At 49.6% G+C, this 18,381-nt stretch overlaps 1 protein-coding gene across 4 annotated transcripts in view; it reads right to left on the bottom strand.

Annotated features, from left to right (window-relative positions):
* The window catches only part of SEPTIN11 (septin 11), a 51,115-nt gene that overhangs the window by 19,117 nt on the left and 13,617 nt on the right, over window positions 1-18,381 (bottom strand). For all 4 annotated transcript variants that reach the window (XM_032108106.1, XM_032108104.1, XM_032108108.1 and 1 more), the window contains exons 2-6: window positions 7,388-7,502; window positions 5,146-5,341; window positions 3,945-4,131; window positions 2,153-2,314; window positions 416-512 (exon numbers count right to left, since the gene is read on the bottom strand). In XM_032108106.1, the coding sequence (XP_031963997.1) occupies window positions 416-512; window positions 2,153-2,314; window positions 3,945-4,131; window positions 5,146-5,341; window positions 7,388-7,502 (757 nt within the window). The remainder of the gene's footprint in view (window positions 1-415; window positions 513-2,152; window positions 2,315-3,944; window positions 4,132-5,145; window positions 5,342-7,387; window positions 7,503-18,381) is intronic.

The raw sequence follows: 18,381 nt of genomic DNA on the forward strand, positions 1-18,381 counted from the left end.
TCTCTGAAGCTGCTTCAGGGTCAGCTGGTATTATTTGAGAAGCCAGGAATTTTGCAGAATTGCACTGTGAGTGCTCCCCTGCAGCTTCCTGGGCCATTCTCCAATGGGATACACAACTGAAGCCACCAGGAGACCATCACCCTCTCAATCCTGTACTTCTCAGTGCTGACTGGAAAGCAAGGATCAGCTCCGTATTTTTGCCAGCTTCAGTAAAGCCTGGGCTGCAAACAGTGCCCGGGCCAAACTCTGCCCTCCTGCAGGAAGGAGCTTTTGGCTCCATGTCCAGATGTCCATGTTCAGATCTAAGCTGTGCTTTCTCAAGCCAGATTTTGGTAAGGGCCATCTAGAGAACAAAGTATCTTGGATCAGAACGGGACAGGATGAGAAGGCCTTGTTTGTGCCTTTGGTAACGTACCCTGCACGACACCCCAGGGGTACTGCCTGGCTTTTGCCATCTTATTGCCAATCTTCACTTCTTCAGTGCTGCCAACCACGGCAAAAGGAAGGTGAACCTACAAAAGGAAAGGGACAATGAGGTCGGGGATTTCCTTTGCTGTCTTGCCAGGGATTGTTTCCCAAGAAAGCTGTTTACTGTGGCAGCTCTGCTAGATTTAAGTTGTTTAAATGCCTTTGCAATTCGTCTGGTGCTTTGGGAAGAGCAACAGGACAATCTGGATGAGAAACCCAATCAGAGCACAAAATTCTGAAGTCCTAAAAATACAGGATATGTACATATTTTCCATTTAATTACAAAGCACTACTGTCTTAAGCACAGAGCAAGTCTTGCAAACTGGAACTGAATGTGAACACTGAGAAAAAAGAACCGGGAAACAAAAAAAAAGAAAATGAAGTACATCCTCTCTAGGAAGGTAGGCTAAAAATTCAGGGGGATTTTGCTGCTACAAAGAACTGCTAATGCTTCCTCTTAAGAAGGGCAAAGCTGTGAGCAAGGGGAAGAGCGGAGCTGACCCAGCCCTGGGCTGACACATCTGAGTCATCTGAGTCATGGAGCTCTGCCCCGTCCAGGTCTCTCTGTGGCTGTGGTGGCAACAATCTGGGATCTACTCCCAGAAGTGTGGCTGCTGCCAGGAGGGAGCTTGCCTCAGCTGCCAGCCCAGCCCCGTGGAACTCACCCTGCCTTAAGAGCATCCAAAGGGGCTGGGTGCAAACTCTGGGAGCGGGAGCTGTGTCAGCCAAGCTGTGGTCACAGGCTGGGTGGGAGGGAAAGATGTCAGGGCAGAGGAGATGGGATTATCTGGCAAAGGGGCTTCCCGGCAGCCACACTGCACCTGAGAAAGGCAGAACACTGAACACAATGCACCCTGGTAGAGCCACATGCCTTCTGTCTGCCAGCTTCTCTGTGTGCTCAGAACAACACAGACAGGGAAGAGAGGCAATAGGGAGCTTTGGAGAGGGTCTAACATCCAGCTGGGTGAGCTAATTGCCCATCTACAAGCTGTTGAGCAGGAAAACTCACAACAGCCTTCAAGCAGCAAGGAAATAGCTTAATCTGAGTGCACTTGCTTTAGGACTGGCACACCCTCTTGGGGCCAGTCAACACATCACTGCCAGCAATCCTGAGCTCACGTTCTTCCCTTTGCACCCTGAGTCAGGCCCATGGCAAACAGCTGCTTCCCTTGGTAACCCCCACTAAAACGTTTAGTCTAGTCTAGCCCTGAGTGCCCTCAAATCCCACCCTGCTGCTAGAGGAAGCAGAGGAGGTGAAAGCCAGAGCTGCTGATGGCCAGGGGCCCTGCGGAAAGCTGGAACATCAGTGCCGGTGCCCCGCTCCCACCGGAAACCGAAACAAAGGCGGCAGTGAATCACCCCCACTAACCAACAAGTGGTCGTTTGGGACAGGAAAGCCAAACCTCAGCGCTCTGCCCTGACCGCATCGGGGCCCTGCCTCCCACCCTCTTCCTTTCCCGACATGGGAATACTATAACAGGGGAAGGATATGAAAACTGCAGCAGGGGAGAAGTGTTTGTCACACAATGAAACCTATCAGAGCAGGTATCTCTAGCGCCCAAAACCTTCTGGCCAGGCTGATGTCTGTGCTCAGATTGCAGTTTTAAAGCCAAGTAAGACACGGCACGGCCATCAGGGACAGGCCCAGGAAAAGCAAGGGCAGCAATCCCCTCAGACAACATACACTCATGGTAGCATTGATCTCGGCCACCGTCTCCTCGTCAGTCGGGAACTGGTAGATCTGGACGCCGTTGCTGACCAGCTCGCTCATGATTTTACTCTTGAACTTGTGCAACTCGTTTTTCGCAATGGTGTCAGCCTTGGCAATGATGGGGATGATGTTCACCTGCAAGACAGGACAGCACAGGTTGTGTCACCAGGAGAGGACAGAGCAGGACATGCAGCGACAGCCCTAAAGTGCCACCAGCCAGCACTCCCAGCAGATGAACTTCCCCGGGGCTGCTGCTGCCAGCAGCACCACCTCCGACAGGATTTCCAGGCAGCAGTGATGATGGCCTTAGAAAGAAGTCAAATGCAATTTGGCAACATGCTACTTCCTGTCCTGTCATATTCCCCTCCTCATCCAAATTGGCTGGACAGGAAATGCTGTCATATATTATTACGAGCTGCTCCAAAAAATAAGAAAGGAAATGACCATCTCTGCACATCCCCATGCGCCGCAGCAGGCTGGATCAGACACCAGCCTGTCACGGGCCCTGGCTCGGGTGGTGTCACCAGGGACACTGGAGGGGCAGCAGAGCTGCTGTCACCCCATGGGAGGTGGAAGCAGATGGTCCTTACTCAGCCCCGGGACACACAGGACAGGGGCTGGCAGGAGCACAGGCACGCTTCCCCCACCTGTGTGCCCCCAGACACCGCTGCACTGCAGGACCAAGGTTCACTCCTCCCTGCACAGCTCTGAGACAAAAGATTAATTACTGACTGTCTTCCTAGACAGGCTGTTGGCAAGGATAAAGATCCTGCCTTCTTTTCCTTTCTCCTCCCTCCAGAGGGACAGTTTCTGCTTTTGATCTTGCAGGATCTGCTTTTCCCTGCAACAGCAGACAGAAATCGTACTGAGGATAACAGTGATATTGACCTATATGGAGGGATTTCTACTACAGTACTTGAAAATCCTCTTCTATTACATCACTTAATTCTGTTTGGAGTTATTAAATCCCCCTTGGCCAGAAGATAGAACAGGAATGTCAATTAGCTCACTCGAGATAAATCTCCATAACCTTATTTTCAGTTAAGAGGGCAAGAAACCTTTCTCCATCACCACACAAACCCCAATCGATTGGTCTCTCTAGGAAACAAAGAGCCACTGTCATCACTGATGTCCTGCAGAATCAGGATCCAATGAGCCAAACGTGCACAGTGGACTGATTTAAATTGCTTAATCATGATGGAAAGGAGCACAGAGAAGGCTCAGTTTAGCTACTCAGGCTCTACATTTGTACCTCAGTTATTTTTCCTAGAAGAGGTGAAATCTCCTTTAAACCATGGTTTAAACCAAGCCCACGAGGGTACCTGGAAAAGCAGATGCCAAGTAACATATTTATTCAGATTCTTGTTTATGACATTACAGCTAGAACACCACTACATTTGCCACAGCAGATCAAATCACTGTTTTTGTCTAGCTGGATGTGGTCAGAGCAAGCAGACACAGCACTTCCATTTGTTTCTCACTGATCAGAAAGACAACCTGAACTGTCTTTATTGACTTTAAAGATTAGCTGGGGAGCACGTGGCCAAGTTCCCTACCCGAAGTAGAACTGGGAAAGAGCAGGAGTCCAAACTCTCAATAAATCTCTGCACATGTGTAGCAGAATAATGACCCATTGCAGCAGCTCCCCGAGGTACACTGCTCACACTTTTTGCCTGCAATTCTCCACTACTAGACCCAGACATTATTTTCCTGAGCAGATGGCAAGACAATGAAAGCACTACAGGGTGACACAGGCAGCAAGTACCTTACTGTCGAGCTTCTTCATGGTGACCAAGTCCAGGGACTTGAGCGAGTGTCCGGTGGGAGCGATGAAGTACAGGCAGGCGTGGATCCGCGTGTCGTGGTAGTTGAACAGGGATCGCTTGATCTTCAGCTCTTCCTGCAGGTAGGCCTCGAACTGGGCGTCGATGTATTCTACTATGGGCTTGTAGCTGGACAGAGAAGGCACAGAGAAAACCGGGCAGTTGGCTGCTGGGACCACACGGGATACTGATGGACACTCAGGAAGCTTCAGGGGTGCTCTGTATGGTACAGGACCTGTCCCACCAACCTAGAGTCCCTCCTTCACAAGGATGTGTTTACACTTGGTGCACAGGCAAAGCATAACAGACACGACAGCCCTGGATTTTAGGTGCATGGAAACAACACAAGACTGCTACCCTGAAAAACAACATATTTGGCAGTCTCTCCAACTAAAGTCTGAGCTGCTGCTCCGCTAATCTCCCTGAAAATCATCTAACATTAAATCATGACCTACCCCCTAGCTTGTCCAAAATCTCATCATCTTAAAAGAGGGAAGGGAGAGTCACAACATAAGAAGGACTTCTCAGGAATGGAAGCCTGTGAGCAAAGCTCAGAAGACGAGCGCACCCTTTGTGGGCTTTGGTGGGACCATTTTGCTGGAGAAAAACATGCTTGTGCAGTGTAACATGCCCTGATGTGATTAACTGCTTGTGCTTCTGGAAAGAAAACTGTTTCATGTTCCATCAAGGGCAGCTTCATGGATATCATCACTAGGTGGGTCTGTAAAACGACTGCGGCTCTGGTTTCCTGGCTTATGGAGATTCTGTCTCTGACCATGAGACCCTGAAAACCTCAGAGACATGTGCAAAGAAAGCAGTAAGGTGTCACATTGGGAGAAATACTAGACAAAACCATAAAAAAAGTGGAGCAAAGGAGGACTCGGAAGCCCCAAACTGGAGCCCAGAGCAAATCCCACCCACCACAGCCATATGTGCCAGGACACAGCAGGAGAATGAAAGCTCTCCCAAAGCCCTCCTGCCCTGGGCCTGCCCTTCCCCCCACAGGGTTAGGCTGGAGCAGCATTGCTTGGGGAACTGGGAAACACCCCCAGAACAGCGAGGGACCTGCTGTGCCGAGTGAGGCCCTGGTGACCTCGGAGGGCATCAGCACCAGGATTCCTCTCCAGGCAGAGCTGGGTTTACCTGTCATCCTTGTTGATCTGATCACCAAACCCCACTGTGTCCACAATGGTCAGCTTCAGGCGGACGTTGCTCTCCTGGAGCTCGTAACTCCTGGCTTTCAACCTCACGCCGGGCTCGTTGTGCGTCGCGGGCTCACTCTCGAACTTGGTGTTGAACAGAGTGTCCATCAGCGTCGACTTGCCGATGCCAGTTTCACCTGAGCAGACAGAGAAGCATCAGGATGGTGCCACTGCTCTCCCTTACCTCTTTCTCTGGCACCTTCACCAGGTTAAGGAGTTATTCCACTTGGGTAGCAGTGGAATTAGGCTACATGCACACTGCTAAGCAAGACAATCCCTGTGGGAACAGATGTCTTTGGAGACAGTCCCCATCTTTACCAGTGCCCCAGGACTGACCCAGGAACTTTCTTTATGGAAGCAAGTCGTAAATTCTCTTAACTCCATGTCTGATTCCCTGATTTTATTTTGTTTCAGCCTTTTTAAGGCAGTTTTGTTGTTTCAAGAAGATCATCCAAAACCCGTAGTGCAACTTAAGACAATAAAAATCTGAGACAGAGAAATACATAAATCCTTAAAAAAAACAAGCAAGCACACTGCTTAAATACCAACTCTTTAAACTATTACGGTTTCACTAATCCCCAGTGCAATTAGTAACATGGATGAAAGCATTAGCCTAAATCCCGTTTTTCAGTCAAAAGTGTTTGTTTAGCCATTATACTCTCAAACAGCTATTGCTACCCATGCTGTGAGCAGGGGTGGGCTGAGGCAACTCACGTGGAAAGCCAAGTCCTAAACTGATGGCACAGACTGCCCATGGCTGAAGCTGTGAAATTTAGGGAGCTCCTGATGTGAACTGCTGCGTTCTGTGCCAGATAGGCTCTGCAGCATTTCACATGCAAGTGACAAGACTCACATTACAACACCGAAGTTAATCGCGTCCTCTGACAAATAACAATTTTAAATAATAATTCTTTTCACACGTGAGATTTCTCTTCCTTGGCCAATTGCACCAGTTTGTGTGAAACTTTATATGGGGTGAAAATCGGTGGACAGGCACACTTCACAAGAGAAAAAGAGGTGGATCAAATTGCTAATGAAGACATATTAAGTCATGCTAAGAAAGGCATATTTACTGCAAGAGAGAAAGGCAATTAATTGATGCCATTTTGATCAAAGAGCTGCCTGCTAATCGGGCTGTTCCCTGCTGGATTGAAATGGTTTCATGCTGCTACGAGAGTCACGTGAGGGTTGGGAGCTTGAGTGTGCAGAAGTGCAACTGTTCTCTTATCTCCTCCTTTCACACGCAAAGCTACAGAGAGGAGTCGCGTTTGCCAGATTTCTTTTCAGGCAGCTCACAGAAATTCTCAATTTGCTGTAGAAAAATCACAGTCAGAAGGTTGTGGGGTTTTTCCAGCTAATTAATGTAACTAATTAGAAGGGACAATACTTCCCTCTTGGAGGCTTAAATGAACAATGAATGGAAAGATGATGTTCGCTGCCGGCACTGCCAAGCTAAGAGAAAAACCCAGCAGTTTTGTCCATTTACAGAACCAGATTCTGGGTTCACTGACAAGCCAAAGCTGGCTTGGCTCATAGCTCCCTGGGGCTGAGCAATGGATTTCCAACTGTGGAGTATCCACAGAGTACCAAGACAGCAGCTAACTCCCTACAGCCAAGAGAAGATGTTGCCTCCTCATATTTCACCCTCTGAACAATATAGGAAAAGTAACTCAGGCTATAAAACCAACTTGCAGATTAAATACAGCAGAGGACAGGTGACAGGCTTTGTTCTCCAGCACATCATTTAGAGACTAAAAACGGCATCGTTTCCAAGTGGAGAAACTAAGAATGTAAGGAGACAGGCAAACCCTGGAAGGGAAGGAATGCAATGTGGTGAGAAACAGCCTCCACACCCAACCTAGCGAAAAGCAGATTTAAGTTAACATCCTTTTAAAAATACATTTAGTTCCCAAGTTCACTCGGTTTCCTTAAGGGCAGCCTTTGGGGAAAGCAGAACCATTGAATGATCAAAGGGATAGATTTTAACAGCTAGAAATTTCCCGTGCTTTGACTCGGGGGACAGGGTAGAGAAAGGGGAAAGAGGAACACCAGATTTCACTGTGGAGCAACTCTGGGAAGACAACTGTCACTTCCCTGCCAGTATGGTCCGCAGTGGCCCTGGGCAGAGGGAGAAGGTGTCAATGTGGGGCTGTGCCCCCTGAGGGCCCAGCAGGGTGACCTACCCACGCAGAGGATGTTGAAGCAGAAGCCCTGCGACGTTGACTTGTTGACCAGCTGGTCCGGGAGGCTGTCGAAGCCCACGTGGCCAGACAGGGACAGGTTCCTGAGGTCATCGTTCTGTAAGACCCAGAAGGAAAGCATTTAACAGGGTTGCAACACCCCTGTCAGGGAAGAAGTCCTGTCAGAACTGTGTTAAGGACAAAGAGGCCTTTGGGACACAGGACCTGTGTCTTGGGTTTTCATCCCAAATGCACTCTCCTTTTCCTTCTACTCATCTCTGCTTGTGGGGCTGAGGAGCTAAAACATCCCCAACTCCAAGGCAGGCAAACACCACCACACTGGTTCTCCATGCCTGTCACCAATAGATCATGATTCTTTACCAATTTGCAACACCCAAACACTGTTTCTGAGGCCCCGGAATCCCATATCCCTAGGGTTATCCTAAGATTATTTAGGCAGACACCTGGAAAAGAGTGGAACACAGAGCTGTGAGCTGACCAGTTCCTGTTTATTTGCTGAAGCAGCTGAGGCTGCCTCCTCCGTGTCCACTGCACAGCTACATAGCAGAAACCAGCCAACCTCCCACTTCAGAACTTCCCCAGCAGCATGGGAAATTCCCCAAACTTCCCAGTGTGTCTGGCTCTCTCAAGAAGCACACTGAGGAGTGACCGAGGTTGTGATATGGCCCTGCGTGCAACCCCAAAAGCTATGCCTGACGAGACACCTGTGTAGGTGAGCAGAGAGACAAGGTGGGGCTCTCCTTGGCTCCATGTGCCACAGAGAAGGAGCAGCTCTCAGACTTTCTCTATCCTCCCAGGATTACAAGGGAAATGCCAACACTCTTGCCCTTTTCCTGCAACCCTTCGGCATGGCCACAGCAGGACACAGCTCAGATAGCAACAGTGCCTCTAGAGCCAGCTGAAACTCTTTCCAGCTTTTCCAGGCTTTGACAGGAAGGGAATAAAGCAAGCATGCTGCTCTGCCACACCTTGGTTTACAAATAACCTCATCTGACACGAGGTGAGTAAGCAGGGCACCATTCCCAGTATTTCCTGTGTGACCTACAAAGCCCCTGGTGCTGCCTCTGCATGTCCTCAGCAGGAGAAGCAGCCAGGCCAGGCCGCCCAGAGGTGCCAGTCACCCCTCGTGACCCGCTCCCCTCCTCGGGGGCTTCAGCTGACAACATCCAACACCCCAAAGCTGTTCTGTGGAGGGCAAGGGGGCAGCACAGACCTTGCAGAAAGGAGGTTTGAAACAACTCCCGGATGGTATTCGGGACTTCCCCAGAGCAGCTGTATGGGAATCCACAGAGAAGCTCGGAAAAACAAGCTGGCCCAGTCACCTCTTCCCAAGTCACAGTTATGCCAAGGTCCTGAGCACAGTAAAACAAGCAAACAAAAAAACCCCACAAACTTGGTAGACCTAGAGCAGCTCAGCTGTTATTTCACAACATTTTTCTCCTGAAGTTTGCTGTCCTTAACTTGGAAGACACTAACCTTTCTCCAAACCCAAACACTTCCAATGGAGTCACTCCACCAAGGCCACAATAAATTACAGTCGTGGGCAGTCTCAGCCTGACTTAAAGGTGCTGGAAGCACCAATTTCTTTCCACAGCATCAGTGGGCTTTTGAGCAGACATGGACAACTCTTTTGTACTTCAAGTGAGAATCAGAAGCAGAGGAGGACTCCCCACTCTCTACACAACTGCTGAGCAGCTCCACTTCCCTCCTCAAAACATAACAGACCAGTCACCAATTGCAGGGAGAAACAAGTTACATCTGGGCTGAGTGCTGATGCAAATAGACTCAGACCTAGAAGAAATACAAAAATTCCCTGAGAAAAGCAACATCTCTAAGTGAAAATGTCTCAGTCTGTGCCAGGAGTTTGGGCAAAGGGCTCCTTTCTGCCATGCTGACACACAGAGCCTGGCACCTGTGCTAGATACCCGAGCCCTCTCTTAGGATCTAAACCAGGCTTGTCCGTAGGTAAGTGCCAATTTACCAGCCTCCATCCCTCTGTGGACTGGGAGCTACTCACCAGCACCACACCACAGAAGCTTAAGGTGATTAAGAGATGCCACCTCCTTCACCCAGGCTGGGTAAAGAAAAACCACACAGAAAAACCATTACCTCATTCACCCACAACAGGGATTTCCCTGGAAAAGGCCCTGGGATTGACGAATGATGTGAACAGGTTAAATGAAGTATTTGTAACATTAGTACTTTTTAAAACATGGTGGGCTTGGGTTTATGATCAAGTGAAGGGAGCTCGGAGCAGATCCCAGAAAGCAGTAAGTGCCCATGACTCACAGGCTTCACGCAAACTGGTGGGTGTTGAACATCTCTCAGCACAGCACCAGTATCTCTTTCCCTGATATATTTTTGGGAAAGCAAGTACTGCCTCATCATCAGTTGCTCAGCAGGAACAGGAGTTAGACTCATCTCTTGCATCTGTGTCAGTTATTTTTGCTGCAGACCTTCTCTGGTTTATTTCCCTCCCCTTGCTTTTTTTTTTTCCTGCAAGTGGCAAACATCAACAGTGGAATAAACAAAAACTATCTCTGCACTTCGCAATGCCAAGTATTTTTCACAGGCTGTGCTGTGCAACAGGAGACAGGAGCAGCCTGATATCTGCTCAAAACATCAAAACACTCATGAAAAGATCAGAGGCCTGAGGCACAGGCAGAGATGAAACACAAACCCAAGCATCCACCTCCCCCAGTGTTCCCAGGATGCAGCGCATCTCCCTGAGTAGAGCAGACACAGAAAATAGGTGCAGTTTCGCACAAGAATCACAGATAGACGTTTTGGAGGAGGCAGGAGGGCCACAGGAAGTTGATTTCTAAATCTCTCCTCCCCACACAAACAAAGCCAGTTCTGCAGCATGCAGATGGCCTTGGGAAGCTGACACATTTCTGCGGGAGCTGCAGGCTGCTTCTCTCCAGAGGAAGGAGGTGCACACACTGCATAACCACTTACCACTGGCCTCTGCTCTCGCTTTCACCTCTTCAGGGGGATAGCTTTATCCACAAGGAAAGGAAGCCTCTGCTGGATAGCAACCAGCCTGATTGCTCAGGTTATCAGTAGCTGAGCAGGCAAGTGATCCACGCTTTCGGTCTGGCAGAACAAAAGTATTGTAACAACAAGGGGACGCTAAGTCAGATGGCCCTCCAGCTGGGAATTGCCACGACAAGCTCCTGAGCATAGTCAGTGGGCTGGGTTTGATCCCAACTGAGTCATCCCACTGAGAACTGGGCACCTCCAGCTGAAGAGCAGTCAAAGGCTGACATGGCTCCTGCTCCACCCCAGAGCCCCTGTGTGCATCAGCAAGCCCCGGGAATGCTACAAGCATTGATTTATTCATCTTGCCACATGGCTCCTCTTCCAGAGGAAGTCAGCAGTGCTGCTCAGGTGCTTCAGCCCAAGGGGAAAGGCATCTCATCACCCTGCCTCATTGCCTTCTTCCCAAGCACATCCCTCATTTTCCCTCAGAGGATGAACACAGCTCAGCACAACTCCCCCCTTTCCCCAGCCCTGCACCGAAACATCCTGCTGGACTAAAACAACTTCTCAGGAGTCACTCACAGAAACACAGTGCTAGGAGATGCCTTGGTAACCACAGACAAGTGGCAGTGTCTGAAGTACTGACCTCTTACAAGCACACTAAAGGAGTAACTGGTTGGCAAGCACGTCTCCTTGTTCCCACCTTCAGGATCCATGGACAAGATCAGCATGTGTAAAACTGCAGCTCCACAGACTCCTGGAGAGATCAGCCAGTTTGCACCAGATGTGCTGCTAGACTTGGGTGCCTGGGTGTTCTCACATGTCAGAGAGCTTAAGACATCCCAAAAGCAGCCTGTATTTTTAAATTCTTCCTGAAGACAGTCATGTCTCCTTTACTGAACCCCGCATTACAGGGCATCACTTCCCTCCCTCTTCCCATGCCATCCACGAGCAGGAAGTGATTCTGAATGTCCAAAGCTAAGTGCTAACCCCTACAAAAACTACGGAGTAACATGAACAAATAAATGCTTGTTTCTTGGGAAAGATGCTGACCACTTGACTTCTCTTTGCAGAGAGCCCTGCAAGGCATCCCACAGTCAATACTTCTTGGATCAACAACAATCTTTGAGCTGCTGTTATCACAGCTGCTGGTTTTAACTGCAGCAGGGGAAGGGAAGGGGTAAGTGAAGCAGACACAGGCCCCCAGAGGCACAGCATCTACTACCTACCATCACGATAAAGAGATTGATTGTCAGGAACCCACGTCCCAGTGCTCCTCATTTTAAGGGTGGAAAAAATGCCTTCCAAAAGACAAGGAGCGGTTTGCAGTCTCAGAACCCTGTCAAGGCTCCTTTAGATCTGTTTTTCTTCACACATTGGTGGCAACGGTTTCATAGGTCAAGCAATGCTGTAATGGATGCTCTGTGGCAAACAGTGGGTTTTGCCTGGACGGGAATCAGTGAAGCTATATAAAACAATTCAGCTGATGAGGCACGTGCAAGGAGAGTCAGCTCATTCCTCCCAAGCCACAACGGCTTGGCAGAGCCAGCAGGAATAAAGGGAAAGCTACTCTCCTTGTTGGAGTCAGGAACAGTAAGTCTGTGTACGGATGGGGAGCTGGAGATAAAGGTGGGTCCCATGTCACTCCTCCAGAGGCAGCACAAAGCAGAGCTGTGTCCTTATGCTTCCAAAAGTGTCTGGCAGCTGATTGGAGATAAAGCAAAGTTACTCCTCTCCCAGGCAGGAAAAAAGTCCCACTCCCAAAAGGCCAAGGAGAGTTCCACAAGGACACCTCCATTCATTGTCCCAGTCTCCAGTATGCTCTCCTTGCCCAGGATGGAAACCATGATGGCGGCTATTCCCCAATCCAAGCAAGCTCCTGGCTGAGCCCCTTTTGCTTTAAGACTGCTGGCAAAACATTCCCCTTGGGCCCCTCCTGGCCCACTGCTGCTGGCGGCTGGGGGTCAGCTTCACACGGCCTCCCAAGAGTTAAAGAAAACAAAAACGAGCCTCAAATTCAAGAAGGGAAAAGGGCTGGTATGCAAAATATTGAGCTCAACCCCAAATATGAAGCAAGCGTTTAGTTATTTGAGGCCACACAACTAAGGAGGCACCTTTAAGAAATTCTAAAAGCTTTTACTGTTGTCAGCAGCTCAGACCAGCAACATTTTTGACCCATTACTAGGTCACATCATCTTAGATGCTGCATCCAAAGCCAGGGACCTCAGGGATAGTTTAGTCTGCTCAGATAAAAAAGCAGCTCAGGCAAGAGCAGGGAGCACAGAAGCAAAAAGCAGTCAGCAAGAGACAGATCTATCCCCCTCCCAGAGTTAAACCCGAGAGCTGGTGGCCCTGCCAGCAGGGCACCACGTATTCCCAGTGTCTATGCCAGAGCCAAGCTCTCTGTTCCTTGAAACAGCACCCGTAATTCCACTCCCCTTCCCTATACAGGGTTAAGGGATGGTCAAACCCTGAACTGTTGGACAAACGAATTAATGAATAGTATGGGAAGAACAAGGAAAACAAGAACAACTCCCTTCCCCACCTTGGCACGCAGGGATGCCAGAAGAAAAGGGCTGATAGCAATCAATCACTTAATCAGTTCATAAAGAGAGGAAGGATGTCTTGGTTGCTGTTTCAGGGCAAGACAACCATCAGTGTCACCAGCAGAGGAGGGGGAGTTCCTGTCTCCATGCTGCTGCTGGCTGGCTGCAGGCTCGGACAGATGTCTGCACAAGCTACTCAAGTCTGGGAGGTCTTTCGTTGTTTTTCTTCCCCCCTCCTTTCTTTTTTCCCCTTTTCTCTCAACAGGGAGAGCAGACCCCTGTGGAAGGCATGTTCTCATTCTGTACATTAATGTGTCAATCAAACCATGAAGATTTGTGCCTCCCTCCCTGCCACCAACCCACCAGTGACTCACTGCTGCAGCTATTGTCCCTGAGGGATGGACTGCAGGAAACCATCTTGATCTTCCTGGACAAAAGCTGGCACCAGCTGCAGCTGCTTAGGGACACACAGCTCCTCACCAGTCCCCTGCCCCAGCCCTCCAGCAACGTCTACAACAATAGCAAGGAGCCAGGTCTCTACTCCCAGTAAAAGTGAACACTGTCAGCAGAGTTATGCCACAGCTGGCTCCCTTGCTCATACAACAGCGAGGACACAGGCAACACAAAAAGGCTCTCCCTGAATGTGCTGGATTTTGCTTTTAATCCCCAAGAATCAGTGCAGCAGAAAAGGTTATTCTGTGGGAGGAAGGCTGGAAGCAACTTGACCAACAAAGCACTGGGCAACAGCAGATGGGGAAGGGCAAGTGCGGGACTTGTGCTGCTCCCCCTCGCAGAAAATACTGCTCTACAGATAAAATCTCATGGATCTGGGGAATCATCAGCCAAGGGAGGCTGCCAGTGAGACCAAGCAATGGGCTCCCCCCAGGAGACCACCAGACACTTGGTGATGCTGGACACAACTTCCACCGGCACAGGCAGTAACACACAGGAGTGATGCTCTCTCCAGGGCTGGCTCCCTAAGTGAGGGGCAGGATGACACAGGGAACAGCAAGCAGGCATCACAAGCTGGCCCCTGCTCGTGTGCAGCCCACACACACTGAGCCTGCCAGAGGACAAGCCAACGTGCCCCAACCCCAGCTCCCCCAGCACAGATGCCACAGGGGACGGGAAGCACACGGCCCACCTCCCGGACATGCAGCACCAAATATCCTGGTTCCCAGTGCCTGCAACTGCGAGTGTTAGCCCCTGCCACACGGCAAGGACACGCTGCCTGCAGTCCATCCAGCCACCGCTGCTCCCGCGCCTCCGGGGCACGCTGGCGGGGAAGTGAGGGGAACTGCTTACATTGGCAAGCTGCAGGAACTCGGCAGGAGCATGGAGGAAAAAGGATACAGTTGCATTCTTCTGGAAAGAGGGAAGTCAGCAAAATCTGACAATTCAGGAGTGGCTCCAGAGAGTGGGGACGAGCATTTGTCTTCAGGCAAAATGTTTGGCTAAAGGTCAGCACAAGCTCAGAGCACTCACGGTTCCATGTATGCCAAGAACTGACATAAAAGACATTTTCCTCCATAGGTTTCCAAAAACCACGGACCTTTCTATTTGGAGTAAAAGTGACTAATGCTTCTAACAGCCCCTGATGTCACAAACTGCTAACCAGCAAAAGAAAAAAAAGCTGGACTTCAGGGATGATAAGGACCATATGTGCATTCCAGCAAGGCTTGTAAACTCACTGAAGGGAAAAGAAAGAAAAAAGGAGAGAGGAAGGAAGGGGGGAAAAAAAAAAGACATAATGTGACAAACAAGAATGAAGACCATCCAAAGGCAGAGCCCAATGAGAACCAGATGCTCTCTGCTTCTCTGGCCAATCTCTCTCCTGACAGGAGGACGACGTGCAACCGCCTCTCTGACTGCCTGTGTGAGACTGAGGGGATAAAATGGGAGCTGCTGCTCAGTGCCAGCTCCCCACACCAGCCCGCTCCACTCCTCCTGCTTCAGAAGACAGCGCATGGTTCATTGCGATTCCCTGCCACGCACAGGGAAAGGCAAACCCACCCCCTGGAGCATCCCCAGCCATCGCCTCAGCCAGGCACAGCAGAGAGAGCTGGAGGTTCCTTCACATGAGCCCTGAGTGAAACGCTGCACAGTGACACAACACCGGAGTCAGGCTGTGACTCCAGGAGAGCTGACACCCGCGAGGAGCAGAGAAGGTCCAGTCTCTGTTGGGACTTGAGAACAAGTCACCTTAGGAGTTAAAAACAACTCTGATCAGAAGGACAGAAGCCAGCTGGGAGACAGCAGGAAGGCGTGTTGCTATATGGCCATAGAAATACTTTGCTCTCTTTCAGTTCTTTGCCCTTTTCCAGCCCTTCTGGCTGCACAGTCCCACACTACCACAGATACAGTCCAGCAAGGCAGGAGAGACGAAAAACCCAACAGTCATTTCCTTCTGTATTTCACTGTCATGCACTTAAAATAGCCTTGAAACAGCTGCACCACGGCTGTTAAGTCATTGGATCCAAACTTTGTTAAAAGCTGGAGGCACAGCCCGATATGGGACCGGACACAGAGGGAAGGGTGATACATGACCTTGGCAAGATTCCAGTTATACCCACAGAGAGACCTTTTGCAGGGAGCTCTCTGGGACACTGCCCCCAGGCAAAAAAAGGCAGAATTAAGACAAACCTGGTAACAGAAGATCTGACCCCATTGCCAGGTTTTCCTCCAACCTTCCCCAGTCTTCCACTAACTCCAGTCTAGCTAGGGTTGTGAACACAACCAGAGCAAAAGACAGATTTTGAGAAAGGAAAGCAGCCCAAAGGGCTTGCTTACGAAGCTGTAACAAGGCAGCACTGTTCCAATACCTGACTCAAATTAAGGGCCACCGGGACACGAAAAGCAGCAGCTTTCCTTGAGGTGGCGAAGGCAGAGCCCAGCAGGGCTGCCTCGCAGTTCCCTAACCCCATGTGTTCCTTCCTGAAAAGCTGCAGCCACACATCAAGGGCACGTTTTGTCAGCTCCTATTCAACAAGCTCCAGGACTGGAAGGTGCCCCAGATCATGCTCTGGATCATTAATTATCCCTGGGACTCACAAGCAGGATTCAAGTAATACTGTGTCCCCTGGCTTGCTCAGAGGCAGATGGGGGACACTGTGGCTGCCCGGCACACAGACACACTGCCGGGGTCTGCACAGACCCAGTTCCCAAGCAGGGCACCAGAGCTGTGTCTATCAAAGCACAGATCTTCAGATCATTTATTTATTAGTTCTCTGGATTCTGGACTAAAGAGTCCAGATTTATCACAGTAGCTGTCTTCGCACCTAAATCCTGAGGTAACACAGATGGATATACACACATGGCTTATTGCATGCCCAGGTACCACAGCAGTGAGTGTAAATGGGCCCTAACTTCAAACTAACCATCACCTAGCTCCTTGAAAAATCCCTACCAGGGCTTTTAGAGTCCAAACAAGTGCTAGATACACAGGAATTCCCCAGGGAGACTTTACTGGTCCAGCATTACCAAGGAAGTGTCAATCCAGTTTCAACTGGATTGAAAGAGCTGGCTCAGACCAGCTCTTCTTAAATTCATATGCAGTGTGCACATGCATATACAGCACTAAGGTTATTAAGTAAAAGGCCAGACAAAACAGCTTGGGTTTAGCCAAGTCCAGTGTTACCACTCTCACCAGCAACGGGTACGCTTGAGTGTGATTCCAACCAAGTAACCAGAAAACAACAAAGCAAGAGAACCAGCTTTGAATGAGTTCATGGCATGGTCTAATGTGCTGAATGTTGAGTCACAGCCCTCACAACTGCTTCAAAAAGGGAAACAGAACACACAGAGCCCCTTATAGCACACAGAGCTCTTCCAGGGTGCCACAGAAGTCCTTCAACACGAGTAAGAAAAGGTCAGCGATCAATAAATATTGAAAATTACAAATACTGTTTGCCTTAGCACACAGTTTTTCATCTTCAGCAAGAACGAAAGTGGAATTAAATTGGACTGAACCTGCACGCAGAGGAAAGGGTGAAGGTTTACTCAATTATTTGGCTGACAGTTTTGGAAATACTAGTCCGTAGACTTTGAGATCTCAACTGACTCAAAGCATATGAAGCTCCCCACTTGCCCTCAGCAAATCCTGGTTTTCCTGCCTTAAACAGAGAAAGCCAGTACTAAATTTTTTATGAATAGGAGCAATTCTATATTTCAACTGAACTACTTCCTTCCCTCCACCTCACTAATTCCAAATTTTTGTGGTTACCTTGGAAGACTATGTTTTGTCTTTGCAGAAAACTTCACTGGCCAGAGTTCCTCCAGAGGAAAGGACGTCTGATCTAGGTCTGCAGCACAGCCATAACACTGGGATTGTTAGGAGGAGACGGGACTAGAAGGCCACCCTACATCAGGTTTTTTATCCTCCTTGTGTTTTGCTGCACTGATAACTGCTACAGAAACTTCACATTTCTGGAGCCAACAGAGAGTGCAAGACAAAACATACTTCTCACATGCAGACCACAGACAGGAATGTTCCCACAGTCCTCTCTGTATCCATCACTTGCTAAGGGGCAGGACCACAAAGGCGTGTGATGGCCACTACACTCCTGGTGATGCTCCAAGTCATAAAGAGTCCCTGGACAGGATACCGGCAGTTGCCCAACATACACTCCAGACCACCTGAACTCCATAAATGCACGGCTAAATAAACATTTACAGCACCAGAAGAAAGAATTAACTCTCTACTCACAAGGAATCCAAGGATTAGCTTTACAGCTCTAGTTTTTGAGTTGTAGCAGAGATAAACCTTTCATTCCAGAGATTTAAACCAACTCCCAGAAGCATCAAGAGTCCCACGCTGCCCCACGCCTATGCTCTCGAGTTTATCTTGTTCCTCCCCATCCCCGAAAAGGGGTACGGCTTTCCTTGCATTCCAGCTTTTGGGGACAAAGTAACACAGTGTGAAGGACGTGACAGAACAAGTCCCCCCCACAGCACAGGCCACCAAGGTCTCTGACACAGCACAGACAAACTCCCTCTGGCAGCTGAACATCTCTCTGTCCTTTCCAAAGCACATCCTCAGCCTCCCCTGCAAACACAGCCCAGCAAGGAAATGCAAAGCCCATGGTGGCCTCCAAAGACAGCTCAGGCAGCACCATCACCCTACAGGAAAAGGGTTTTTCCACAGGAGAGGAGCCCGGGCACTCACGTGCAGTGGGTAAGGATCTTTCCCTCAATTACAGGCAATGACGCCCAACATCAGGCTTGTCCAACAAGCCCCTTTTGCAGGGGCCTCTTTTCCAAACACTTCTATTACTGAGGCAGGAATTCCTGGGCAAGAAAATAAAAAAAGTCATTGGTGCAAGTGGGATTTTATTGTAAAGGCAGTGAGACCATAGCTGAGCAGATGCAGCAGGCTCTGAGCTGTGTGAGCACAGCTTCCACCCCAGGGCTGGATCCCGGCAAGAGGCAGTGGCACTGCACCAGGGATTT

The sequence above is a fragment of the Corvus moneduloides genome, chromosome 5, assembly GCF_009650955.1.
Source record: "Corvus moneduloides isolate bCorMon1 chromosome 5, bCorMon1.pri, whole genome shotgun sequence".
Taxonomy (NCBI): domain Eukaryota; kingdom Metazoa; phylum Chordata; class Aves; order Passeriformes; family Corvidae; genus Corvus; species Corvus moneduloides.